The following is a 26894-nucleotide window of genomic DNA, read 5'->3' on the forward strand; positions in this document are numbered from 1 at the left end:
AAGCAAGGCACGTTGTTGGTCGAGCATGCCCAGTAACGCAACTCAACTCCTGGAGTCAGACGACACCGAACCGGATCTCCCGGTACCGGTAATGAGTCTGAGCGGGTTGAGCCTATTGGAGGATGAGATTCTTTCAGAACCACGTGATATTTCCCATCTAGGTGTCATGGGCGCGGTGCTGGACCTTCAGCCCCTGTGTCAGCCGCGATTAGAGGAGGAGAACTTCAACAACATCATCAGGCACAATGGTGAGCTGGATCAGTCGAGGGCCCGGGCCGTGCCTCCTGAACTCAACGGGATGGAGGTCTCTGGGTCGGGCAGACTCTATCAGGACGGGTCGGGCGAGTCGCAGGTCGATTGGAGGATGATGATGATGATGCAAGATGGAGAGAGATGTGCGCTCAACACCAGGAGGAAGAGCGTCAACACAACCGAGTGTGTGGTGGTGCCCACATCTGAACATGTGGCGGAAATAGTTGGCCGACAGGGTGGGTTTGTTTGCTCGCGTGTTTGATATTGTCTTACTGTGACTCACCTCGTCTAGTCTTTTAATGATTATAAGCAGGCCCACACAAAACCCACACCTGGAGAAAGTTCCAGAAAATTAGGGTTCCCACGGTTATAGAAGAACTAGACATTTTAAAACCGTTTTTAAGCCTGTAGTGTGAATGAAAAGTTTAGACATGGTTGACTAAGCTTTTCATAATGTCGACCTATTTATGAAATCATCAAAATGATCTTTGTAGACATAAAAATTATCATTATATATGGGTGATCGTTATATCACCAAGGAGCAATAGGGCCAAGCTAAAAAAAAACACATCTTGAGATTAAAGTCCTTATAATGCTAGATTTAACTAGTAGTTTTTCGAGAAAAATTAAAAAGAAGTAAACTTACAGGAATAAAGTCGTAATATTGTGAGAAAAAAGTCAATTAATAATGAGAATAAAGTCGTAATATTGTGAGAATAAAGTCAATATATAACAAGAATAAAGTTGTAGCTTTGTGAGAATAAAGTCAATATATAACGAAAACAAAGTCGTAATATTGTGAGAATAAAGTCAATATATAATGAGAATAAAGTTGTAGCTTTGTGAAAATAAAGTCAATATATAACGGAAGAAAGTCGTAATGTTTTTAGAATAAAGTCAATATAATGACCTCACAACAAAGTCATAATATTGTGAGGAAAAAGTCAATAAATTATGAGAATAAAGTCGTAATATTGTGAGAATAAAGTCAATAAATAATGAGAATAAAGTCGTAATATTGTGAGAATAAAGTCAATATATAACAAGAATAAAGTTGTAGCTTTGTGAGAATAAAGTCAATATATAACGAAAACAAAGTCGTAATATTGTAAACAAAACAAAAAAAAGGCAATAAATAATGAGAATAAAGTCAATATATAACAAGAATAAAGTTGTAGCTTTGTGAGAATAAAGTCAATATATAACGAAAACAAAGTCGTAATATTGTGAGAATAAAGTCAATATATAACGAGAATAAAGTTGTAGCTTTGTGAAAATAAGTCAATATATAACGGAAGAAAGTCGTAATGTTTTTAGAATAAAGTCAATATAATGACCTCACAACTTCTAGTGTTGATTTTATTCTCGGAAAATTACAACTTTGTTCACGTTATAGACCGTTTCAGCAGTAACAACATAAACAAGCGGCTGCACGTAGCTTCTGGTAAACTCCGCTAAGAATAAATAACAGCAAAGTTCTTTAAACGTAGTTTATTTATATAACAAGCAAAAAAACAACACATAGATTACCTAGGAAACCAAACCAAAACATTTGTTATTTTCGTCGAGGCATTTGTTCAAGAGATCAGTTTAGCAACTAGTCAGAGCATTAAAAAAACAAAACCGGAAGTAAGGTTCGGATCCAGACGTGTATCACGTGCTTCCAATGAAACCGTCTATATTGACTTTATTTTTCTCAAAATTACGACTTTGTTCACGTTATATTGACTTTATTTTCTCAATATTACTTTTTTCTCGTTATATTGACTTTATTTTCTAAATATTACAGTTTTGTTCTCCTTATATTGACTCTATTTCTATATATTACGACTTTGTTCTCGTTATATTGACTCTATTTCTATATAATACGACTTTGTTCTCGTTATATTGACTTTATTTTCTAAATATTACGACTTTGTTCGTTATATTGACTTTATTTTCTAAATATGTAGAAAGTAATCTCATAATTTTATTTATTTTGTCTTTTTTTCTCTTTGTGTGTGACTTTTTTCACATTTTTTAGTTGAATCTCGCATCATAATGACTTTAATCTTGTGATAGTTTTAATTTTTTGCTTGGCCCTAATCCTTCTTATAAAATTGCTGGTACATTTGATGTCCAAAGATTTTTTCGAATGGTTATATTTTTAATTGTTTCAATAATTTAATACTTATGGTCATGGATGACAAGTTGTTACAGGCCATAACAATATAATATTTTTGTAAAAAAAAAAAAGATCATGAAGATCATGTTTTCCTGTTGATCAAATTAGTGTAAATTCTGTTACCGTCAAACTCTGTTACAAAGTAAGAGTAACATCTTGCGATCAATGAGTACCAAATTAATAAAATAATTAAAATATGACAAAAAAAAATTATTTAGACACCAAATGTACCTGCAATTATATAATCATTTATATTTAGTCCAAAATTATGATATATATATATATATATATAAAACTGGTTTCTTTCAGTTAAAAAAACTGAACGTACCATTTGGACCCATTTTCACCAATGAATTGTTTGAATAATTCATTAGCGAATTGGTCTGAATGTGTCTGGAAAGGTCATAAAAAGTGAAACCCGAACAACTGAGTTATAAGTGTAGACACATCCCATCCACATGTGTTTATAAATATTTTGGATATTTCAGAGTTTCAAATATTTTACCATGTTTAAATCATCTCATGGCTTTCATAATATACGCGTTGACCTTATTAAACTGCATGTGCGATGTACATCGTGTATTATGACTGCCATGCTTATCTGTAATGACATATCTTTACTGTATGACAACAATGAAGTTAAATGAACTCTGCACTGACTGTACGATACATCCTGTAATGCTTGGTTATTAATTGCACAGCAGTTTGTTTACTTGTCGTTTGTGTCTCTTCTAAATGCAGGTTGTAAGATTAAAGCTCTGCGAGCAAAAACCAACACTTACATTAAAACTCCAGTGAGAGGAGAGGACCCAGTGTTCGTAGTGACGGGACGAAAAGAAGACGTCGTGATGGCAAAACGTGAGATTCTTTCGGCGGCCGAGCACTTTTCTCTGATCCGGGCATCGCGGAACAAAGTGGTGGCGCCAGGCCTGGGGCTCAACAGCGTCCCTTGCCATCCGGGGCAGACCACCATACAAGTGCGGGTGCCGTATCGAATGGTGGGGCTCGTGGTCGGGCCGAAAGGAGCCACCATCAAGAGGATCCAACAGCAAACTCACACCTACATCGTCACACCGAGCCGCGAAAAAGAACCAGTGTTTGAAGTGACCGGCATGCCTGAAAACGTGGACAGAGCACGAGAAGAAATCGAGGCGCATATCGCTGTGCGTACCGCCGGAACCGTGAACACCAGCGTAGATGATGACGACTTCCACTACAACGGCACTGACGTTGGCTTTGAGATGGGCGTCAACGGGTCCTGGCTCTTCTCCGGCAGTGCGTCGAGCGCTAACTACCGCAATAATAACGGCAACTTCCACGTCAACGGTGCGGGCTACCGAAACGACAGTTCCAGCTCGCTCGGAAGCAACTCCAGCGAGTCTTACTACAGCGTCAAAAGCAACGGAGTGACGGATCTCAGTCCCGGCAGTCCGTACGGCAGCAGTGGCGGTACGTTCTGGTTCGGCGATTCCCAGTTGCCTCTCGGGTCGGATGATTCCGTAGGATCCACTATTCAGCAGCAGGCCGCATGGAGCAACTTGGAGCGCGGAGGTGCCAGTTTACCAAACACGCCACGTCTTTCTCCGTCCCTCGTCAGCCGTCTGTCTCCGTCTCTTCCCGAGGCGCTGGATCATCCGCTGGTTCGGCTGGCGCAAGAGAATTCCCAGAGCCTTCCGGCATTCGGTGCCGCATTTTCTCCCCCGTCTAGCGACAGCACGGGATCCGGCTCCCCGCCCAACGTTCGCACCTACACCAAACACCGTCACGTTCCTGTGTGCGTACGCTGCGGTGGTGGAGACGGTGTGTCTGCGCTCGTCCTCGGTGGACAAAATGTCCTCTGTCCCGAGTGTTCCGACTCCATCCTTCAGAGCACATAAAATCTTCAGCTCGTACGCCAAACATCTGAGAAAGTTCATTTATGATAAATTGGGATCACAAAAAGTAAACTAGTTTATTTTTTACTATAACAGGTTTAGATAAATAATCAAAGTTGAGTTCATCTCAAATATTTCCCCTGTTATGTTTAGCTGCTACATCATTCTGTATGGCAAGTAGCGCTTGCCAGAACTTACATGTTTTCGTTGTCTCATTTCCAAGGTATCAATACTGTGTTTACATTTTATGTGCCTGATCAATGGCAGCGTTATGGCAGTCGTGGTGGTGGTGGTGGTATGGACTAGCGATTTTACTGCAAAAACCCTCGAGTTTGTTTACCACACTAAAAGGGAGCAGCACACGGCCAGACGCATGCTGTCCTGACCTCCACCTCACAAACCTGATGCCTGTACTTCAAACATCTCCATCATCATTACAAATCATTTAGGTCGTAAAATATCTCATTGCGCCTTGTTCATGCAAATCCATTCTTACGTAAATTGTTGCAAAAGTGGCACATTTCTGCTGTTTCAATGTGAGAATTTGAACAAGAATGGATTGTTTTGTGCTTAAGGCCCACGAGTCGTCTCACGTATGTTTGTGTAATGAGACTCATTACCTTAACCGAACAGGTCCTGCTGGAAAGGGTTGCTTTACCCGAAAGGATCGATTGTGTCTGAGATAACAGGAATGACATAAACAATCACATCTCAAACTACAGCTTTTGACCTTTCCCCTTAAACTCAGAGGAATCTACAGGCATCAGAGCCATAACCTCACAAAATTCACCTTGACACTTTTTCCTTTTTTACGATTTTGTAGTATTTCTCTAGTTTATATTTCATATCCAAATATATATATACCTATTAAGATGAAAGATTTAAGAATATTTGGCAAGCGGTCCAATGCCGTTGGCTTTAAGTATTAGCTTGTAGAGTATTGAAGTTAGGTACTGTAGAGCAGGAATCTGCACACCTGCATGTTTTTATTATCTCAAGATTCCTAAAAAGCCAAGGATCCAGTATATATATATATGTATACGCTGCATTAAGTCTGCATACTACCAACCACATTATGAACAAAAGTAAAGTCCTATGGTAAACACGACTAGGAATTAAGTGCTGATCAGAGGGATTTTTACTGTCACACTGCTACAATGTTTCTGTATTTGATCATTTTGTTGTTCTTTTATTATGTGTATGCATATGTATGTATACACATATATGCAGGGAGATGAAGGCGTATAAGTTGTATTCTTAAAGTTTAAAATATATTTTATGATAAATGGCCTTACTGTCCTGTGGCCAAAGCACTGATATTATATATTTGCTGTAAAAAAGAATTAAGATTTTTATTTTTCTGATATTAAAGTTCCTTAATAAATTGTTTCATTTAAAACTCACGTCAGGTGTTCGACTCGCTTCATTCTGTGCGACTTCAGTAAGCTTGACTTTAGCTTATTTACAAGTTTAAGAGAAAGACAGACGATAAATTGTTCAGAAGAAATTTAATAGGATAAACATGATGCTTTTCGTACATCCAAATTTTTTGTCAAATAGCAAGAAGTCTCACAGTGATTTTTACCACAGTGAATGGATTTTAATGCACTGATCTTTATACTGTAACCAAACATTCTTTAAACATCACAAAACCACTTTAGCATTTAGTAGTGTTAATTAAAATGACCTTTTTGTTTGCATTCTGAAGGTAATTTATTCTCATACATCTACAAACACATCCATGTGGTGAAATTAAACTCATGTTAAGCAAATAAAGTCGATTCTGTTGATAGAATTGTAAAGAGTTAAAACAGATGATGGAGGTAAATAACCATCAGTTACACCAGAACAACCAGTTTAACGCGTCTGTCAATCAATGCGCACACAAACACTTTTTTTGTTTGACACACAGGCAGTATACTAGCATTCTGCATGCTGTGTAGTATGGGCTGTAAACAGGTTGTGTATGAAAAATAAAATACTTTTAAAATGACTGATAATACATTCCAAAGTCTCAACTAATAAGATTAGGAGCATCAATCATTGACATTATTTTACTCAGTCAATATTAAAGATATCAAGATTATATTTTGACAGACAGTTCTCTACATCATGTAAGATGATTTTCTGTAAAAAATAAAAACAACAGTAAATCAGTAAAAAAGGGGCTTTAGCTGGGTGTTCACAAGTTATGGTCACAACTCACATATTGCAATTATTAAGTTGAATCTGGGTGACTATGAAGGACGAAAATGACTTGAGTGTGAATAAAAAAATTGAATAAATACATAAATATATTTTTTCAGAAATTGTGCAAAAATTATAAAAAGTTAATACTTTTGACAAAACAATATATATATTCATGTCTGCATTTATTTATTCATGTATTTATTTATTTATTTCTGTATTTCTACATTTACTTATTTCTGCATTTATGTCTTTATTCATTTACTTATGTTTGTATTTCTACAATAATTTATTTATTTCTGAATTTATGTGTTTGTTCATTTATTTATTTCTGCATTTAATTGATCACTTATTTTTGAATTTATGTGTTTCTTCATTTATTTATTTTTGTATTTTTACATTTATTTATTTATGCATTTAATTAATTACTTATTTCTGCATTTATGTGTTTATTAATTAATTTATTTTTGTATTTCTACATTCATTTATTTATTTTTTGCATTTAACTAATTACTTATTTCTGCATTTATGTGTTTATTAATTAAATAATTTATGTATTTCTATATTTATTTATTTATTTATTTGCGCTTAAGTCATTTTTCGTAATCAGGGTAACTACAGAAATGTGTTGGCAGTTTGATCAAATATTTGGGTTTGGATGTAAATTCTACACATTGTTGATATTTTTTCTGGTTAATTGGAAATGAAAGGTCAAATGAGCTATACATTGCGAGTCCTGTACTGTCCCCAGAATTGCATGCTGGGAACTCCATACATGTGAGAAAATTTGCAATCGGTGCACAGTACACATGGGGGCGGTTTCCCAGACAGGGATTAGACTAGTCCTAGACTAAAATAAATGTAAGAGCTGTCCAAACTGAAAATAACTTTCACTGACATATCTTAAAATACATCAGTGCCCTTTGTTTTGTCTCAAAGTGCACACAAGTAATGTTTTTAGTAAGGCATGTTTGTTAAAACTAGTTATATTTCCTAATTAAACTAAGGCCTAGTCCTGGTCTAAACTAATCCCTGTCTGGGAAACCACCCCAAAATGTTATTTCAAAAATAATAAAGTGGTATGCCATTACATGCGCTCAGATTTAATACTATTATTGCCTTATATGATCTGAAAAATATTTTCATATTTCATACTTCATGGGAAGATGAACAATCATCACTAGGGTAAAAGAAACACAAACAAGACAGTTACAAAGTAAGCAGTTATTCGGTACAACTGTTTGGAGATGAAATTGTATACATCCAAAGCTTTCTCATGGCAGTTCGTACATCTTTGTACAATTTGCTTTGGCCCCTGTGACGTTGGGGTTGGGGGAGTTTTTTAATGATAATCAAGTTTTTGTATGATTCACTTAATTCAAATGAGTGTAATATACGTACAATTTCTTGTGAGATCAGATTGCTATTTTTATGACAATAAACATTTGAGAGCACCTTAAGAATTCAAATTTTTTGAGCTATCTAAAAAAGTCGGCAAAACTAAGAACCGGTTCATAATATTGAGACGAAGCCCATATGCAGTCAACCAGTATAAGGATACAAAAGCTTTTACATGTAGTATAAAGTATTTGATTGATATAAACAAGTGATTGTTAGCTTATAAAATAATGTAACACAAAAAAACAATATTCTGGCCATGTGCACAATGCAGGAACAAATTTCTGTGTGAAATATTTGTTAACCATTCTCATGAACTGTCCTATCAAATGCAACAATTTACATCCAGAAATGTTGTTTTAATCATTCACAGATAAACCAAACTGTCACCAAACTGAGCTTGAGATTCATGAACGAAACCGGATTATTATACTGCAAATTACAATGTGTACACGGCCAGTGTAGTGTAGGTTATGGCATAACTTGATAAAATGCAATACTGCGTTTCTCTGACCACAGTCCTGTATGAGTTCTCAGGGTTTGTTTGAACATCAAACACAAAAGTATTTAAAGATAAACAATCCTGTTCGATCCGATTTAGTGTTTTGTCGTATTGCAACGGTATGACAAATCTGTCGAGCAGCCGTGGAGGGTCATGGGTAAGGTCAGGGGTCATTATAAAAATGCAAAGGTTGAACATCAGTCTAGTGGTTGTGGGTCAGCTATAGGCATGGTGTGCAGAACCTCATCCAAGAGTTGCAGAGCTCGATGCAAATGGATCTCGATCCAACATGGCGTCTCTTTGATGCTCTGGCGAGGGTAATCAGGACCCCAGCCCTTCACGAAACTCATGCGCAGGATGCAGAGGCGACGCAGGTCGTCCACACCGATGCCCGCTGCGGCAGACAGACCTGAGGACAGGCGAACAGGATCGTGTTAACGTCATGCTAAGACATTTTCAACTGAGAACAGCCATCCATAGAGACAGAGCGCAGTTATGCAAATTTGAAAACCACGCCCACCGGGGGGGAAAACAAGCCAACCGTCTCCATTGACCCTGCACTGCGAGAGGCCGCCTCCTCGTCATTTCTGGCCCACAACAAAAAACTGAACAATGCCCAAAAGCTGCTGTGTGACAACATGTACAGCTAACAAGCCAAAAACCCAGAAATAAGTTTTTATAAGCTGTCGAGCCGTAAAACCCAGCCTTTAAGGAGAATAAAGTGGATCGCCGTTTCCCCCTATTGGACGCAGTTTTACTAATAGGAGTACTATGAAAAGTTGCCTGTGTCCATTTTTGTGTCTTTAAACGCTCGTTTTTTGGGGTCGACAGCTTATAAAAACGTATTTACAGATTAAACTTAAAAACAGAATAATACCTAAAAGCTGCTGTGTGACAAGGTGTACATCTAACAAGCCAAAAAAACCAAATACGTTTTTATAAGCTTTCGACTTCAAAAACAAGCGTTTAAAGAACTTTTCATAGTACTCCTATTAGTAAAACTGCGTCCAATAGGGGGAAACGTAGTCGGCGATCCGCTTTGTTCTCCTTAAGGGCTGGGTTTTACGGCTCGACAGCATATAAAAACTTATTTCTGGGTTCTTTGGCTTGTTAGCTGTACATATTGTCACACAGCAGCTTTTAGGCATTATTCAGTTTTTTGTTATAAGCCAGAAATGACAAGGAGGCGTCCTCTCGCAATACAAAGTCAATGGAGACGGTTGGATTGCTTCCCCCCAGGTGGGCGTGGTTTTCAGGTTATGACGCGCTGCGCTCTGTCTCTATGCGAAATTATGTTTGTAAAAATTAAACAAAAAGTGCCTTAAAAAAGTTTATTAAAGTAGTCATTAAAGTAATTAAAAATGCCAAATACATGACTCTTTGAGTAAATGTAATGACACTCACTTATAGCAGGAGCGATGCCACCCACTGATCCAGGACCTGGAATGTTTCCTGCCACTGCGGCCGCCTGCGCAGCTGCAGCCGCCTGAGCGGTGGCCGCCTGCTGCTGCATCTGCCGATGACACTGGCGTAAATCAAACACCTGCGGACACAAACCGATATGTCAGAACAAGTCAAACAGTAATATATACCACGGTAAAGATTTATTACCATATTTATTCCAGAACTGAAACAGTTGTGTGGGTTGACAAAGGATTGTGTTCCTGTTACCTTGATGTAGGCACTGGGGTAAATTTTATGTACGGCGTCACCCGGAGCTCGTCCGGCCTCACGGTCCAAATAATAACTCTGAACAAACACTGCATGATCACTGAGACAGCGGACCCATACGTCCCCCTCGCCCTTACACTCCAGCTGAACACCTTTACCGATATGAAGCCTAGAGAGAGAGAGGCTAGGGGTCTAGATGTCTGGTTCATGTTACATCAAAAAAGGCACTTGAATAATTTGTCCTGATTGAAAATTAACAAGAGATTATTATTATAAATTCACACCTGGCTCTCTCTATGGCCTCCGTGCGATGAACATTGCTCAGCTGGCCGAGACAGAAGCGATCCCCACCTGATGGGTCCACGTAACCATCCACCGTCACGATGGGGCAGTTGGAGGGCACCTTAAATGTCTCGCCCACCTGAATATCCATCTCAAAATATGCAATAGAGCACCAGTAATCCGGAGCTGAGGGAAACAGAGCACAGTATGTCAGGATCAACTGCAAATACACTAAAATCAAGGCACCTTTGGTTATTTTTTGCACACTATAATTTAAGACATATCATCATCACACTAGTTTCCATTACCCTTCAAACTACGCAAATTGAAATTAGTACTGCCTCACGATTAGTCACGACTTATCATTTGCAGAATAAAAGTTTTTGTTTACATAATATATGTGGGTGTACTGTGTATAATAATTATGTATAAATACACATACACACGTATATAATTAAGAAACATTTGCATGTGTATATTCATGTTTATATTTATATATAATTTATATTGTATATAAATATTTATTATATACATATATTTTTTTCTTAAAATTATTAAGAGGTGTGGTCCTGGTCCAGACAATCTCCTGAACTCCAAACTGAATGTCAGAATGGGATAGAAAGGTGATTTAAGCAATTTTGAACGTTGCATGGTTGTTGGTGCCAGACGGGCCGGTCTGAGTATTTCACAATCTGCTCAGTTACTGGGATTTTCACGCACAACCATTTCTAGGGTTTACAAAGAATGGTGTGAAAAGGGAAAAACATCCAGTATGCGGCAGTCCTGTGGGCGAAAATGCCTTGTTGATGCTAGAGGTCAGAGGAGAACAGACTGACTGATAGAAGAGCAACTTTGACTGAAATAACCACTCGTTACAACCGAGGTATGCAGCAAAGCATTTGTGAAGCCACAACACGCACAACCTTGCGGCGGATGGGCTACAACAGCAGAAGACCCCACCGGGTACCACTCATCTCCAAGGCTACAATTTGCACGAGGTCGCCAAAATTGGACAGTTGAATTAGCTGGTGGTGGTGGTGTGGGGGGTGTTTCCTTGGCACACTTTAGGCCCCTTAGTGCCAATTGGGCATCGTTTAAAATCCACGGCCTACCTGAGCATTGTTTCTGACCATGTCCACTCCTTTATGACCACCATGTACTCATCCTCTGATGGCTTCTTCCAGCTGGATAATGCACCATGTCACAAAGCTCGAATCATTTCAAATTGGTTTCTTGAACATGACAATGAGTTCACTGTACTAAAATGGCCCCCACAGTCACCAGATCTCAACCCAATAGAGCATCTTTGGGATGTGGTGGAACGGGAGCTTCGTGTGCTGGATGTGCATCCCACAAATCTCCATCAACTGCAAGATGCTATCCTATCAATATGGGCCAACATACTAAAGAATGCTTTCAGCAACTTGTTGATTTAATGACACATTGAATTAAGGCAGTTCTGAAGGCTAAAGGGGGTCAAACACAGTATTAGTATGCTGTTCATAATAATCCTTTAGGTGAGTCTATAAACATCATTATTATTATTATACACAGTACACAGTTGCAACTAATCGTGAGGCAGCACTAATTTAAATAGCAAATTAAAAATGAAAACACTGCAATTTCGCATAAACTTCCATATATAGCAATAAAGTTTTTAAGCTCCGGTGAGGTGGTTTTTGGCATATGGCAATTTTCGCATTTATAGGTCACCTGGCGTGCGTAAAAGTTGATGATTATTCTTTAAATATGCCGCAATGTTTTTTATTGGAGAACAAGACAGACGAGGTGTGTTCAACTTCATGTGGCGTCACAAGAACCACCAAGCACATCAAAATACCTGCCGTTCTCACGGTATTTTGATGTCATCCGCGTGTTGGTCTGTGCTGCGCCGTATGAAGTCGAACACACCCTTCGGCATGGTTTTTGGCATGACTTATAGCGTGACCACAAACATAAAGTTTTAGTCGCATAACATCAGTTAATGGAAATGCTGTCACATCGCAATCGTTTTTTAACGACCTTTAGAAATGAACGGTGAAGTTTGTGCGAATCTTTAATGGAAGCGCAGCTACTACTGACTGTAAAGTTCATCTAGTATGTGAATATGAATGCAACCCGTACTTACCTGGATGAGTAGATATAGGTGGCTGAAATGCCAGCTCATTATGGACGGACCCTGTGAGATAGGAAACATTCATCAATGATAAAACTGACATCAAACAGTTATGTAAAACCTCATTCACACAGCACTTTGCTGCCAGAAAATTTCCGTAAAATAGGTAGAGAGGCTTCTGTGTGAACTGAAACGCGTCCCGTAAATGTTCTGGGAACTCTCCTGTGAGGCAGAAACAATGCCGTAAGGGGCGTGCCGTAGTGAGGTTATGGTTCAGCTCTTTGGGATTTAAACGGAGATCCACATGAAATGTCTGCAAACTGGACTGAAGCAGAGATCAGGGTGCTCATCGCTATCCGATCCGAGGCTGAGATCATCCACAGCATGACAGAGCAGCGCATCACGCGCTCCTTGTGATCTTGTCATAAACTAAAATACTAGAGAAAGAAAACTTCAGACGCTGTGAAAAAAATATGTCACGTGTCTTTACGGTATGTGTGTGAACGCACGCACAGATTCCGGAAAATTATTGGCAGTGTGAACGAAACCCCAAACAATCTCGGATGCATTTTCCGGAATTTCTGTGTGAAAAGGTCTTAATAGTAATATATAACACTGGTAGTCACTCACAGTACTGGCCCGTGTGAGGCAGTGGTGGGTGGTGTTGTAAATGGCCGTTTTGATGAGGGATGCTGGGGGGAAAGCTGCTACCTCTGGGCCATGAGCTGGGAGTATCTAACACAAACAAACATACAGATTTCATACATTTAAAGAACCACATGATTGTGTAAAACTGACAGAAATGGCTAAGGCTAACTTAATTCTCGCTTTAAATCAAGTCTGACTTAATACAAATATACAGAGGCAGAAGATGTAAAAATGATGAATGAATGTCTTACTGGGTGGACCGGCAGCCATACTGGTGAAAGCAGAGGTGGAGGCGGAGCTTGCGGAGTCTGATGGTGGCAGTAGGGCGGGGCTATTAAAAGTGTCAGGTGGTACGTTGGGGGCGGCAGTATGCTGGATGGTTTGAATACCGTGTCCACCGTCAGCAGCCGAATGTGATGACGGACCCTCGAATTCATCCTTTACTATAAGCTCTCCGCTTGGGCCTATATAAATATATGCAGTGCATTCACTCATTTGCTATTTATTTACCAACTGAACTGAACTGAAATACTGATTTATATGAAAAGAAAGCAACAAAATGTCATTGTCAATACAGTATAGCAGCCATAATACAAAACCAACATTAACATTTTACAAAATGATGGTTAACATTAATAAATTAACACTATTAATCTTTGTTAATCTTAGCTAATGCATTAACTTATGTTAACTTGTAAAACGTTACCAAATCATTGGTTTGTACTCGCAAGTATTCCAGAGGGATGAGTAATATCAACTTCCAAAAAAAAAAAACCACGAAGGACATACTCACCTGGACCTCCCAGAGAAAGTACAGAAAGATCTAAATATGTAAAGAAAGAACAAGCCAATATTCAAAGGGAAGAAAAACAAGCATGAAAATAACATAATTATGGGTACTTGAAATGTAGGTGAAATATCCATAAATCCTGTTTGCCCACATGACAGAGAAATTAAAATGACAAACAGCTCACCGATGCTCGGAGACACGACCCTCTCGTAGTGGTATGGGTTCACGCACACGCTGTCGCATTTCAGATCAAAGGCAAACTGGCAGTATTTAACATGCTTCAGTTCATTCTTGTGCAGGTCTGGCCATCGCCACAGTCGTGCGTATATCACATGAGGAAATCCTTTACGACCAGCCACCTGCAAAAACATATTTACACACATTAACATTATCACAAATGTGTCCACCAACCAGAAGAATCTAAAAAGAAATAAACTCTTCTAAGTTGTTCACCTTTCCTATTTGTAAACATGGCTTTGTAAACTTCCCTTTATGTTCGCCCATGGCCAAAATGTTAAATGCTCTCTCCTAAAAGCGCTTCCTAAATAATATAAATCTAGAATAACATTTATGTTTCAATAGTTAATGTAACCTATTTACCATAACTTCCAATAAATTTTGTGTTAAAACTAGAGATGCACCAATACAACATTTTTGTGCCAATGGCGACATTTGTTTACTTAAAGTTTACCTGTTTCATTGCTAAAAAAACAACGTTATTTTGTGTATTTGGTATAATACAATGCTTTTGCGTTGTTTATGGTTAAAAAAAACACATTGTGTTACACATAACGTAAATTTTTGTAGTTCCGGATATAATGCACTGATTTTGTACAAAACTCGCTGAAAGTGTCCCTGATTGGCCAGCTAATCTCTACGTTTTGATTGACCTGAATATCTCTGATGTCAGCCAGAAATGTGACGCTCCTTACCATGTTTGAAAGACTCAGTTACAATGCAATGCTAACAGGAGTTAACTTAAAGGCAAAGACTGGACAAAAATGATATTAAACCCATGATTTACTCACCCCCAATCCGTCCGAGATTCATATGTCCATAATTTTTCAGATGAACACATTTTCAGTTATTCTAGAAAATGTCTTAGTTTTGGTCGAACTATCCCTTTAATGTACAGGCTGAGTCCGAAGCGGGAGGAATTTTGATACGTTTTCTACATCAACAAGCCTAGGAAGTAAACTGTTGCCTATAATCCGTGTGCTTGTTGTAGTCCAAGAAAAGAGATTTACGTTGGAGACAAAAACTTGCGGCATCGCTTACTTTGGGGTTTGTACCTTTTGCATATCATTAACATGTACTAATACACTTACACTCCAAAGGAAATGTAAAATCTTGAATCGGACCATAGGAGCTCTTTAAAATGATAGATAGATATCAATAGTTTACTTTTTACTCATTGTTTTAATTTATGATGTTGTAAAATTCTAAGATTTTTCAACAATCGGCCGATAATAGTGAACAAATTCCTTTTATCTGCCGTTACCGATTAAAGGCCGATACATCAGTGCATCCCTATTAAAAACTGGAATGACGTTAAATACTAATCTACAACGTCATCAACCCATAATATGCAGCAAAGATGATGGCAACCTATAAGGAATTATGTTTTTTTTACATACCTTTTTTAAAACCTTTTACAAGACTAAAAACATATTTAGAAAGAAAAGTCATTCCTCTAGGTGGTAAATAGAATTGACTGACTTTTGACAAAGATATTTTACCCAAGATGCACCACTTTTATTGCTATGAATGGGGTAGATCGCAACTGTCAATAGCAAAGGAAGTTCCAGTAAAAAGAGCCAATCGTCAACCGTTAAACAGTGACACCGCTGAGGTAGGGGCTCTGTACCAACTTGCTTGTTCTTTGCGACAGTCCCTGTCGATTATTTGCGCATGTGCAGTATCTGAGGTTTTGCAAACATGGCAGCATACTGATGCAACTTCCCTAGAAAGACTTTGCTTTTGCATGTTAAATACATTCAAGGACTGTAGAGACAAAAAATCCAAAGAAATCTATAATAAAAATCTCCTTTTGAGAGCTATATGATATTTGACAGATAGACAGACAGGCAGATAAAAGTTTTCTACAGTAAATCAAGATGGGTTACATACAGTAAATGTATTTGAATACACACCTGCAGTCTACCGTCCAGCGTGCGCTGTATGGTCACACATTTACTAGGGTGAGCTCCATTCGTAGTGATGGCAGAGATCAGAGAGTCTAACTCGTCTTTTTTCTCTTTCAGCTTCTTCACTAAACTCTCTATGGCTCTTTTGGCAAAGGATTCGCTCTCTCCTCCCTGTCGATGGCACATGAGACTGTGAACGATGCTCAGACAGGCATCATTACTGGTGGGTGTACTGGAGACAGACATATTGCTCAAACACAGGGGAGATCAAACAAATCAATGTCCTGTAAACCTATTGAGCTTCTGTCTTCACTCCTTTATGACCAGATGTGGTCCACATCAGGACACTAAAAGACAGAAAGAAAGAGGTTATTTACCTTTTGTTACTATAGTATGTTACTTATGTAGAGTATGTATGTTTACTATGTAAAGCACACTAAATTACATTTTGACAGACATATACAATTTTATATATGTAAGAATTAAAATAATAATGCTAAATGCTAATTTTCACTTAATTCTCTTTATAATTATCTACAGTTAACGTTATCTCCATTAATTTATTTATTCGACATTTTGTTTTTTCTTTTCAAAAACAAATAATATAGCAACAAAATGAGCAAATAAACAGCTATAAATATATTAAATACACAACAACAACATATTGTATCATTCATAATTATTATAATTAAACATTATAGCAATCGAATGTCTTTTACTGAACAATAACAAATCACAATACACTCATTTCACTCCGAGGCTAACGAGCTAGCTTGCTAACTTACACAGATATTTCCATAATTTAGACAGAAAGGGCACATACAATGGCTATATTAGTACCACTGCAAAAGATTTAAGAAAATAAACAATTAAAGAAAAAGATACGAACGGAAACACTCACAATTCATGGTGCAAAACCACGGACGCTGTATTTACGTGATGTCATCGACAGAGTGACGCCACTCGGAGCGCGATGAAGCCCCGCCCACGCAGATGCTCTGGCATTCATACAAGAATACAATACAAGAATGCTCGCATCTCTTTCAAGTTAATACACAAATTTTACCCTGTCAAGCATTTTCTTAGTAAGTTTAGGAAGGACATTGATGTAAGGTGTTCTTTTTGCTCTTTACACTTGGAAACGGTACCCCATATTTTTTGGCACTGTAGTAGTCATGTGAAAAAGTTATGGCATGAGATGTCGTTGTTTATTGAGGAAAAGGTACTTTTTAATTTTGTTTTGCTTTTTGAAATTGTAGTTTTTGGTTTTTCAAAATATGAAAACTGTGTGATAAAGGAGGCTTTTGTAATCAATCTCATAATATTATTGGTCAAATTTCATATTCATAAGTGTAAGTTTTCTAACAAAAACCCACTTTTTTCTGTATTCCTCAAAGAATTTAAAAATTATTTTTCCACAATTCAATCTAGTACTAATAGAAAAGCTATAAAGACTGTTCATTTATGTACTGTCTTTAAAATCTTTGACTGATGTAATGGTCTTGTATTTTATTTTATTTTATTTTATTATTTATTTCTTTTTTTTTGTGTGTGTATGTTTTATTTGCTTCCCTGGCTCTAAAGTTGTATATTGTATCATTCTGATGTTTAAAGCAATAAAAAAAATTACAAGAATGCTCGCTAGTTTAAAGCTCAATACTAGTTTAAAAAACTTCTAGATATTTTACGATGAAAACTTTTAATAGTCTGGATATAGTTGATATAGTGTGTATTTTTATTTAATTTTTTTGAAAGAAAAGAATACGTGAATGACCTACTGTGTTTGCAAAATGAGCAGTATACAACCAAAACACAAATTTTTCACATAACCTTTTTCGTTATTTGATGAATTGTCCAGTTGCAAGGTATTTGTATTATTTTTTTATTGATGGCATACGGAGTAAAAGTATAATAGGTTTTTCTTAATCAATACACTGTGTTCGAATTGAGGGGGGGCTGGGGTGGTCCCAGACCCCCAATAAAGCACAAAAATAAAAATTAGGGGGGTCTCCTGGTTTTTTATTAAAATTAAAATACTACATGAATTAAAAATTCTCGTGCTGTGCTGCCACAAAGCGATACTTGTCTATTGTTTTTCCAATTTCGCAATAAACTAATCCAAAAGATTTGTGTCTGAAATAAATGTAAACTCTCAAATGAGCCTTGATTTAGGTTGCGATTGTTAGATTTAGTATTGGGTTAGGGACTTTTATTTCACTCTAATTTGAGGGGTAAAATGGTTAAGGTTTGAGTTAAGGGTAATTTGAGGTTTTACTTTCTTTGATTAAAAGTTGATCCAGGATCACATCTTACTTTGTGAAATCACGGCGACCCCATAATGACGGGGAGCATGGCCAGGGGGCTTAGCGAGGGGACCCCCATAAACCTTGACATATTTCGAACACTGCTGATAATCTATTATAGATGAACCCACCCCTTTATGGCAAATTGAAGAGCTGTGGTTGCTTTACATATCAATCACAGTGATTAGCTAAGTCTTCACATTAAAATGTCAATTTTTCAATGTAAATCAATAACAACTCATAAAAAAATAAAATGATCAAAAGGGCTTAGAGACATCAACTGAAGCCTTTCCGACCTCAAACCGCCAATAGTCCAATAGTCTCTGATGATTAACACTCCAGTAACACATAAAAAAATCCCACCTGCCACATTCAAGCCGACACATATGCATTCATAAATAAAACTCAGCATCAACATTCAATAATGGGCTAAAAATGTACTTATTAAAAACTACATTAAAACAAGCTTAACATTAAACCATTCATTAATTTCAATGTAACAGGTAGACTACTGTGATAAATTCTTTTTAAGTGTAATAGGTAGCGTGAGAAAGTCCTCAGCGAGAATGACCTGCGTCCCTGACCCCTGCAGCACGAGCTCGGCCTGTTTCCTGAGCTCCGTGACATCATCGTCTCCGTCCTGCCGTAGGGGTTCGGGTTTGTAGCGTTGACTGAAGTGATACAGCACCAGGGTGCGAGCTTCACAGGCCAGCGCTACAGCGGCAGCCATGCTTGGCGTGCTGTGTCCATGATCGATGGCCTTCTCATGCTGCCCGTCCTCCAGCGTGGCCTCGTGCACCAGCACGTCGGCCCCCTGACACGCCCTTTTAAACCCCTCGCCCAGTGTTGAACTGCAGTCTCCAAAGACACAAACTTTGCGGCCCTTCAGGGGCGGCTCTAGCACATCACTGGTGGTCAATACACGACCGCTCTCAAGCGTCACAGATTCTCCATTCTTTAAACGTCCATAAAGGGGTCCCGGCTTTAAACCTGCAGGCATAGGGGCAAAAGGGTTGAAATATTTAACCCAAAGTATGAGCAATAGTAATAGCAATGCATTAATCTTTGAATAAGTTACCTAATTCTTTTAGCATGTCAGTGTTGAGGCGACCTGGCCGTTCTTTTTCTTCTACGGAAAACCCAAATGATGAAACTCTGTGATACAACCTGAACGCTTTCACTACGAACTGTTTGTCATCAATGAGGTTATAACAGTCAGTGTCAGAGTCTAACTTAATGGTTCTTCCAGGTCGCTCTTGCGGATGTAACGTATCATTGCTCGTGTTCACCTCAGGACTGAGACGTCCCTCCACAGGACATTGATCATCTGATGTCTCCAGCTCATGAACAGCGTACGAGAACAGCAGTTGCGAGCTGGATATCTCCAACGCAACACGCAGGAAGCGCCTCAACCCCCGTGGGCCATAAATGTCCACGCAGGACGGAGGTTGATCCGGCTGAGGGTTCAAGTTCAGACTGATGGTGCACAGTAATCCGGGAAGACCAAAGACATGATCACCATGAAGATGAGATATGAACACTTTGTTGATTTTGCCTACAGAACATAAAAAGCTCGTATAAAGCTCACTACAGTATATTATGAGTGAAAATACATAACACTGCCATAAAATTAGGGCTGCATAACGATTAATCGTGAATAATCCTTTGCAGAATAAAAGTGTAAATAATTATGTAAAATACATACAGATGCATGTATATATTTAAGAAATATTTACATGTGTATACATTTTATATTTATATATATATAATTTATATTATATATATAAATATTTAATCTATAAATATTTTTTCTCAAAAATTATACATGCATGTGTGTTTATTTATATATACATAGTTATTATACACACAGTACCACACATATATGATGTAAACAAAAACTTTTATTCTGCAAACGATTAGATAACTGAAAATATAACTAATAAATAAATTCCTTCAATTAATAAAACGTGTTAGACAAGCTTATTATTCCTACAATATTCTATAGTATTTAGTATGGTAAACTGTAGCAAATTGTAATATACTATATGTAGTATGGCATAATTACTATAGCATACTATATTAATAAGAGTAAATGGATAAACTGTAAATACTGTATTATATAAAAATTTTACTGCAGTTTACCATAGTAAACAGGTTCATTTGTAGCATGTCACTACTAGAATATGTTTGATGTGTATATCAATCTCTTTATTTATATTGTCTGTCAACCCAATTGACAGAATATACCTTTCATACTATGATGCATGCAACAACGAGTAATAAAAAAAAAGAAATAAGGAGAGACAAACTTACTTGCCTTGAGTTGACTTCTCATGAACTGGGTCTGTGTTCCCTCTCCACAGTCAAAAAGCCAGTTTTCCCCTTCAGTCCTTAAAACAAGCGCTGAAGCACCGCGGTTAGGAGACGGGTATGCAGACCCGGTCCCGAGAAAGGTTATGTCCATGGACATTCTGTGTTTATATTTGTTTTGCAGGACGGCGTTGAGTTAAATAGATAAAGATTTCAGCACGACCACTTCCACACGCTCACCTTACTTCCGGGTGTGACGTCACATGCCTGTAGCGTCACATTATTGCTCGCCGTGTACATTCCTCACAGTATAAATACTGCAGAAATAGTAGAAATAATATGCAGTTCAAGTTCAGATTTATGGTGCAGATTAATTAATCCAGGAAGATGGAGATGAAGACATGAACACTTTGTTGATTTTGCTTTAAACACTCACCATACGCCAAATATAACTCTGCCAAAAATATAACAGACATTATAAAAGTTTTTTTTTTTGGTTTATTTTCTCTGTTTAAAGTGTTATGCTGTTATGTTTTAAAATATGATGTGATTAAATTAATTTCAACACTTAAACTTAAAGCCTAACTTGATTCTTTCAAAGTGGGAAATGGCAAAAAAGTAACTGATCGTTCGCCTGTTGTGTTTTTTATTTTTTTACAGGTAACGGCGCCATCTAGCCACCGATACAGGTAATAACCTCAACACATGGCAATCTTGTAATGTGCATGAAGTAAATAAAACATGCAGTTGTAGTGGTACTATAATAATGCTGACTTAAACAGGCTGATTTGATGTAGGTTAGATGTAAACATAGTGTTAAACAATGTTGCGAGTGAATAACTTAATTTATTTATTTGATTACATAATATCAAATTTGTCACAAATAGTATGTAGCCAACACCTGAGATCAGAATAAGTTCACAGCTGAGCTCTAATAAGGCCACAGTTTTTAATCAAGTCGACTGGGATGCTACGGGAAAATGCAATGATGTTCCTTAATTATGTTTTTTTTTTTAAATAAGTGGAGATAAACAGTATATAAGCAGTGACCAAAAGTATGTATTCTTTAGGTATTTAACAACATTACACCATTAACATTTTATCATTATGTGTTCCCTGGGATCGAACACACAACATCTGCGTTACTAACTCAATGCGTACTGGGTGAAAGGACACTTAGATAGAATCAGGTACAATCTTCATATCATTTTGTTAATGTGTTATAAATAAATAACTGTAACACTTTCTCTTTGATCATCAAGAAATGAGCGGGCTTCTCCGCGCGCCCGGTAATGCAGGCGACGCCCCCCAGAGATGCGCGTCGCTCATTTCTGACGCGACTGAACCGTTCCGGAAGCGCGAGCCGATCGACGCGTTTCAACCGCATCTCAACTCAATGGCAGACACGGAAAAATTAATCCAGGCCGTTTATTCGTACCCTGTGCTTTACAACGTTTCACTGCACAGTTATCGCAGATCTGAGAGGAGGGCGAAAGCGTGCAGGAAGGTCGCCGCGTCTATAGGTCTCTCCGGTGCGTCAATATTACGCGCGTATTGTCGGCTTCTTTGAAAACTGTTAATATAAGATACTTCCAATTAAATGATATACCTCATATACCAAATGTGTGTAGGCTGGCTATGTTAGGGTTTATGTATTAGGCAATATGTGCTTGTATCATGCACATGAAAAAATACTGTAGTATGCTATTTGCTCTAGTAGGCTATAGTTAATTTACTATACAAAATACTATGGTATTCAATTATAGTAAATTGAAAAACATCACTAAACAATGTAGTATTCTTTAGTATTAACTATGGTAAGATTCAAAAGCACTATAATGTCTAGTATTTTTACTACAGTTTAGTAAATACTAAAGTATACAGTATTCTTTCGTGTGGGGGATTTCTTTGATCCTGCAGCTCAACTGGGAGAGCATTCATTGCATTACTAAAAGCAAAAGCTCATGTGTTCGAACCCTAAAGAACACAGATCTGTAAAGCACTATAAGTCACCAAACGAAATGAAAATCTTTTATCTATTACAATAATTATTATTTTTCCTTTATCGTCTGCAGTTGTAGAATGCAAACTAAGAAATGAAGAAGATGGACATCACCTGCACTACTGGACACACAGAGAAACCCTTTCATTCCTGGATGCTCATATGAGGAAGAGAAAGCGACGAGGTGGAGAAGAGGGACCTGAGGATGTGAGCAGAAGTTGTCAGCAGTTACCCAAGGAGCAAAACCCTATTGACACAAACGCACCTTTGCTCGCAGCATCACCTGCATACTTCAATGGAAAGATTGAAGAACAAGAAATTGTAAGGAGCATTGATAAACCAGCGCTTGATAGAGTCCTCGATGAAGATGAGTTGTTTCTCTTAAGTTATGTTCCTGCCCTGAAAAGACTGACACCACAGAAGAGAGCTGCGGTCAAAATGAAAATCCAGCAGATTATGTTTGATGCTGAATTCAAGGATGAATGAACTGTCGTGTGCGAGTAGTTACATTGTTTTTTAGTGATTTTCACTAAAATTATAAGAGTATTAAACTTCCTAAAAGTTTTTTTTCTGCATGGTGTATAACACAATTATTTCAAATATGCTTTATTTCTGCATATTAAAAAAACATGAAAGGACCAAATGTAGTGGGAAGACATGTAAATGCCACAATTTATATAGCACGAGTCCTGTTTGCATTGCAATGTGTATTCTCTCTCTCCATTATTTAGGTTATGGGTAGTGTTTTAGTGGTACAAAATACCCTTAATGTATTATTATCATGATTAAAAAGCAATTTAACAACATTAATTGTCCTGGTGCAGAACACAACTTCATGCATATTTTACTTTTTAATGGGTTGAAGTGGTTATTTTCACCTTACCATGGTCCTGTGGCACCAGCATTTTAATAAACTATAAGCTTCTCTGTTAAGTGAATAAAACTGTGTAGTGCAGTGGTTCTCAAACTTTTTCAGCTTGCGGCCCCCCTTGGGTACGGTGCATTCCTTTGCGGCCCCCCCAAAGAAAATGTATTACAAATTTGTTCTAAAATGTAACATTTTGATAAGACAAAACATAGTAAAGTATACAGATTAGTGTTGTTGGTTAGTTGCCTTATTTTGTTTAGGTTTAATTACACAGAATTTATGATTTGAATTAATGTATGGTATAAAATGTGGCCCCCAGTTTGAGAACCACTGGTGTAGTGTGTTTACTATGTATTAGGTGGAAACCATATTTGAGATCCCTTGTCTTTGACAGTATGTGTGTTAAATTTGCATTTTTTTTTCTGAAGGCATCACTCACTTTCTTTGATCTGAAGGTGTATGCTTAAATGTTTCAAATTGCTTTTGCAGACCACAATTATTAATGTTCCAACTCATTAACTTCTTTTGTTACAAAACTAAAAACTTTAATAAAATGTTTTTAAATACGGATGAATTGGACCAAAAAAGATGCAAACTGCTTCAGTATGGTTTAGGCATCAGAGTTGATTAATATTAGATTTTTTATTAAAATTTGATATTTTAGTTACAACATAATTTCCATAGTTATATTTGCATTATTTTACAGTTTTGATTAGTTTACTATTATTCTAAAATGTAAATAAAGACTACATATTTTCTTATGGTTTCATATATTTTCCTTATCCGTTGACGGATGAACCAGCGTCAAGACTTATTTTGACTGACGCTTGATGTTTCTATTCATGACGCGACGCTCCGTGTAGTCCCACCCACCGCGACATCCCATTGGTTGAAAATGCCGCCATGACGTTCCGCTTGTGTTGAAGAGGCGCGAGTCGCGCAATTCTGACGCGCCTGTGCGATTCCGGGAGAACGTTCCGCTCGACGCGTCGCACGCGGCAACTCAATAAACTCAATGGCCGTGGCGGAGAAATTAATTCAGAGCGTGTACGCGTACCCGGTGCTTTACAACGTGTCGTACCGGGATTACTGCAGCTCTGAGAGGCGGGCGAAAGCGTGGAGGGAGGTCGCCGCGTCTGTGGGACTCTCCGGTCAGTGCGTCGTTATTACGCGCGCGTTTGGCCGCGCAGTGTTTGCATGTGAAGCGTTTGAGTTTCAGTTACTTTTTATTTTGATTTACTTAATGCTTCGTAATTATTAGCCTAATAATTTGCACTACTAGCGACTAAAGCAAACTAATACGTGTCTAGGTTTTAAATAGTAAAACTGCCTACAGCGCGTTATAATGGAGACTGCTGGTTGATCATGGCAGCGTTTGAGTTCGACGCGTCGCTAGCAGTGTAGACGTGACGCTAGCGTGGCTTTTTGTTTGCTCTTACGTGGTATGCACATTGACTCAGAAACATGAATGAAGGTTTAATGTTAATGCAAGATCTGTGCATTTCTAATGTTTAAAGACCAAGTTATTAAATATTAAACTAAAGCATATTGCGTTGGCTTGTGCGTGTCAATTACGTAACAGGTTTGACCTCACAGATCCTTTTCCCATTTTTGGAATTTCAATAGCAGTCATATTGGAAATTAAGGAAAAATTCTATTTGATTATTAGAGTCATGTGTAGAGTTTATTTGAAAAATAATAGATAATAGAAGTGTATTGTACTGGAATACTGTGCTGGACAGTTTGGGAAGTTTTAAAATCCTAAAAGATTGACATTTTTCCTATTAATTATAAACAATAAACCTTCTGCATTTGAAAATGTGTTTGTGTTGAAATCATAGAAAAAACTTAAAAGAATAGCCACATGTGCAAAAACACAATCATTGTGAATCCCATGTAAACTCCCAATAGGGTTGTAAAATTCTTGGAATTTTGGAAACTTTCCATGGAAGTTATACAGGAATATATATAGGAATGTCGGCACACGAATGAAGATGAGTCAGATGTCAAAAAAGCTGATGTTTCTAACTTTCTATGTGATATAGCTAGAAAATTACTCAAAATGTTCCAACTTGGAATATTTCCAAAATTCCCGAGCTTTGCAACCTCAATTCCATGAGTGGAAAACATGAAATTTATAGAAATCTTTTTGTATTTTTGTTTACTTTCTCGCACTGATTTGATATTTTTTCCTGCAGTGGTGGAATGCAAAAGAAGATGGAAGAGTTTAAGGGACAGGTACATCAGAGAGAGGAGACTGTGCGCACTAAGGAAGGAACAAGGGGGACGTCGCCTTCACTACTGGCCGCACAGAGAAACCCTCTCATTCCTGGATGCTCACATCAGAAAGAAAAAGCGGGACGGCGAAGCCGAGGGTTCGGAAGATCTGGATGACGTGGCTGGAAGTGGTCAGGATTCACCCGAGGAATCACTCGACGAGTCCAGCGGTGGCGATTCAAAGCCGGTCGAGTCAACCTTGGACAAGTCAAAGGAGGTCGATTCCAAGTCTGAACAGTCCACGTGTGACAAGTCCAAAACAGAAGACACAAAGGAATTCATGTCTAATTTCCCAGAGACGAAGCCTTCAATGTCTCCCCAGATAAAACCAAATATCACAGCTCAGTTAAATCCCTTGTCACAATTGCCCCTGTCTTTTGTGACACAGCTTGCCCCCATCAAACAGGTCCAACAAATGACCCAGCTCGCTGTGGTCACCAGTCTGCCGCCCGGTCTGAAGGTCTCGCGGGCTTCAAATACACTTCCACAGCAAATCCCCATTAAAACAAACATATCTTCCCCTGTTCTCACAGCATCAGCATCACCTGGAAACGTCAATGGGAAGATTGAGGAACAAGAGGTTGTAAGGAGCATTGATAAACCAGTGCTTGACAGAACCCTTGATGAAGATGAGCTGTTTCTCCTAAGTTATGTCCCTGCCCTGAAAAGACTGACGCCACAGAAGAGAGCTGCGGTCAAAATGAAAATCCAGCAGATTATGTTTGATGCCGAATTCAAGTGATTGAAATGTCGTGTAAGTGAAATATCCTTTCCAGCAACCTTTTAAACATGTAAAGTTGATATTTTTCACTTTCCTAACAAATGTAAATACAATTGTACCCCTTAAGATTATTTCTCTTCATCTTTTATAATGGATTTGTTCACGAGATGCTTTATTTCTGTATGTATTTAAATGCAGCAACCTATCTGGCATTAATGTTTGTGGTATTTGGTTTTGTTTAATTCTTTATTGGTCAAACAGCCTTGTACTGTAGAAAACAATGAAACTGCTTCTCCATAGTTTTCAGTCCATTTTTTTTTGTAAAGTGTAGACGTACAGTATTGCTTAACAGTAAATGATAAATACAAGGTTAAATGCAGTA

At 37.9% G+C, this 26894-nt stretch overlaps 5 protein-coding genes across 6 annotated transcripts; 3 read left to right on the forward strand and 2 right to left on the reverse strand.

The window, feature by feature from the left end:
* Positions 1 to 25: 25 nt before the first annotated feature.
* Positions 26 to 5693, forward strand: mex3c (mex-3 RNA binding family member C). Its single transcript, XM_055198318.2, has 2 exons — positions 26 to 488; positions 3158 to 5693. The coding sequence occupies exons 1-2, from the start codon at positions 26 to 28 to the stop codon at positions 4291 to 4293; spliced, it is 1599 nt and encodes a 532-aa protein (XP_055054293.2). The 3' UTR covers positions 4294 to 5693.
* Positions 5694 to 7559: 1866 nt separating this feature from the next.
* Positions 7560 to 17081, reverse strand: smad4b (SMAD family member 4b). 2 transcript variants are annotated; one of them, XM_055198319.2, is made up of 11 exons: positions 16933 to 17081; positions 16038 to 16378; positions 14069 to 14243; positions 13888 to 13917; positions 13346 to 13558; positions 13077 to 13181; positions 12459 to 12509; positions 10333 to 10516; positions 10049 to 10217; positions 9782 to 9920; positions 7560 to 8786 (listed from the first exon to the last, which is right to left on the reverse strand). In XM_055198319.2, exons 2-11 carry the CDS (start codon positions 16275 to 16277, stop codon positions 8575 to 8577), a joined length of 1518 nt encoding a protein of 505 aa, XP_055054294.1. In that variant the 5' UTR covers positions 16278 to 16378; positions 16933 to 17081; the 3' UTR covers positions 7560 to 8574. The 2 variants fall into 2 exon arrangements, with proteins under 2 accessions (XP_055054294.1, XP_055054295.1); XM_055198320.2 differs by having other exon boundaries at positions 16817 to 16950.
* A 1675-nt stretch (positions 17082 to 18756) lies between these two features.
* On the reverse strand, positions 18757 to 20938 carry elac1 (elaC ribonuclease Z 1). The gene is made up of 3 exons (XM_055198311.2): positions 20648 to 20938; positions 19413 to 19889; positions 18757 to 19324 (listed from the first exon to the last, which is right to left on the reverse strand). Exons 1-3 carry the CDS (start codon positions 20802 to 20804, stop codon positions 18843 to 18845), a joined length of 1116 nt encoding a protein of 371 aa, XP_055054286.2. The 5' UTR covers positions 20805 to 20938; the 3' UTR covers positions 18757 to 18842.
* Positions 20939 to 21893: 955 nt separating this feature from the next.
* LOC141358804 (uncharacterized) lies at positions 21894 to 23456 on the forward strand. Its single transcript, XM_073860539.1, has 2 exons — positions 21894 to 22176; positions 22720 to 23456. The coding sequence occupies exons 1-2, from the start codon at positions 21909 to 21911 to the stop codon at positions 23130 to 23132; spliced, it is 681 nt and encodes a 226-aa protein (XP_073716640.1). The 5' UTR covers positions 21894 to 21908; the 3' UTR covers positions 23133 to 23456.
* Positions 23457 to 24422: 966 nt separating this feature from the next.
* LOC129439589 (uncharacterized) lies at positions 24423 to 26894 on the forward strand. The gene is made up of 2 exons (XM_055198310.2): positions 24423 to 24665; positions 25713 to 26894. Exons 1-2 carry the CDS (start codon positions 24530 to 24532, stop codon positions 26531 to 26533), a joined length of 957 nt encoding a protein of 318 aa, XP_055054285.2. The 5' UTR covers positions 24423 to 24529; the 3' UTR covers positions 26534 to 26894.

The sequence above is a fragment of the Misgurnus anguillicaudatus genome, chromosome 22 (genome assembly GCF_027580225.2).
Source record: "Misgurnus anguillicaudatus chromosome 22, ASM2758022v2, whole genome shotgun sequence".
Taxonomy (NCBI): Eukaryota; Metazoa; Chordata; class Actinopteri; order Cypriniformes; family Cobitidae; genus Misgurnus; species Misgurnus anguillicaudatus.